At 34.7% G+C, this 1,526-nt stretch overlaps 1 protein-coding gene across 2 annotated transcripts in view; it reads right to left on the reverse strand.

The window, feature by feature from the left end:
* Positions 1-1,526, reverse strand: part of xpnpep3 (X-prolyl aminopeptidase 3, mitochondrial) — a 22,272-nt gene that overhangs the window by 15,742 nt on the left and 5,004 nt on the right. The window contains exon 6 of one of the 2 annotated variants that reach the window (XM_016563775.1): positions 809-922. The exons of the other annotated variant lie outside the window; for it this stretch is intronic. Within the exon in view, the coding sequence (XP_016419261.1) occupies positions 809-922 (114 nt within the window). The remainder of the gene's footprint in view (positions 1-808; positions 923-1,526) is intronic. 2 annotated transcript variants of the gene reach the window in all.

The following is a 1,526-nucleotide window of genomic DNA, read 5'->3' on the forward strand; positions in this document are numbered from 1 at the left end:
TACTACTATAGTACATAATGAACATGAATTAACATCAAAAGGTAGGCTATTTTATAAGAGAGCCTACAGTACAACTTACTGAAATGTCTCATGTAATCGCTCATTCAGCGTTTCAAACTGCAGAAAACGTGTAAAGCTTAAAAATAAATTTACCTCAGAATAACTATTCAGTGTCCATAAACTCATCAGTCAGCTAGAAAAATAACTATAAAGAGGAGCATTTTGCTATATTTATGCGCTATTGCATATTAATATTTTTACCTTTTGTCTACATGATAAGAAAGAATGCAAGCTATAGATAAAATTCAACATCCTATAAAAAAAAAATTCTAATGAAGAAAAACCGACTAGATGTGTGAAAAACATATGACAACATTTATAAGATGCATTGAGGAGGAGCCCAAACTACACTCAACGACCAAGTGATACTTATAGTCCATGATATTGGCACAGATTCTGTGTACGAAACAATTCTTTGTGACTGTATATTTCAAAGACGTTAAGTTCCCACTTTAAGTGAACCTTAGTTCCCAGGTCATCCCAAGATGAATTAAAATGCTGATAAATTAAAAATTATGAGACAAAAACACATGACAGTATGATTGTGTTGTTATGATTGAATGTTAAATGTAAAAAATATACAAAATATAAAAATATATTTAAAAAAAATAATAAATAAAACACGTTTATTCTGTGGCACCTAAAAAAATAATTTGGCACCTAAGTTTGTTTCTTATAGGAGCCAATGGCTCCTTACTCCCCCTCTTAGAAAAAAAGCCCCAGTAGTGATCATGAGTGTGTTTGGTACCTTCACTATTTGATTGTTATTGATGTAATGAAGTGTGTTGGCTCGGTTTCCACCGGCAACCACAGGCGGATATGCCAGGAAGTTTGCGCCATGAGCACGGCATTCAAAGTCAAACTGTACGGAAGAACAAAAAGGGAAACAGGGGAGAAAAGAAAGAGAAACAGAAGAGAAAGCAAGAAAGCAGGCACAGATGTTATTCAACATGTGGGCTGGACACTAAAACGTGACTCTCCAAGAGCCTGCTGACGGCACTTTGTTTCTGTGGTACATTTTTAGTTCTCAGACGGTCCATTACCTCTGCATCACCCAACAGCCAAACAATGACAACTTTATATAGTAATTGTACCCCAAAATTTCAGAGCGACAAAAACTTCCGAAAGGCTTAAAAATAACTGCCATTAATTGATCCAAAGTGTCTTTAAAGACATTTATAATGTTACATTTATAAAGGACAAAAGTACAAAGAAAAGATTTCCCTAGTTTTCACTGACCATCATAAATGTATTTTGTAAATATGAACACATTTTGTTTTTGACGGCTGTAACACACTCCAAAAAAGTGGGACAGAGGCAAAATAAAAGTGAAAAGGTTATAGAATATCCACGTTAAACTGTTTTGAAACAGTTCACAGTAAGCAGGTGAATTGGTAATAGGTCAAGGTATCATGTTTGGGTATAAAAGGAGCATCTCAGTCTTTGCAAGCAAAGCTGGATCATGG

Source organism: Sinocyclocheilus rhinocerous, unplaced genomic scaffold (assembly GCF_001515625.1).
Source record: "Sinocyclocheilus rhinocerous isolate Xijiao unplaced genomic scaffold, SAMN03320098_v1.1 scaffold950, whole genome shotgun sequence".
Lineage (NCBI taxonomy): Eukaryota > Metazoa > Chordata > Actinopteri > Cypriniformes > Cyprinidae > Sinocyclocheilus > Sinocyclocheilus rhinocerous.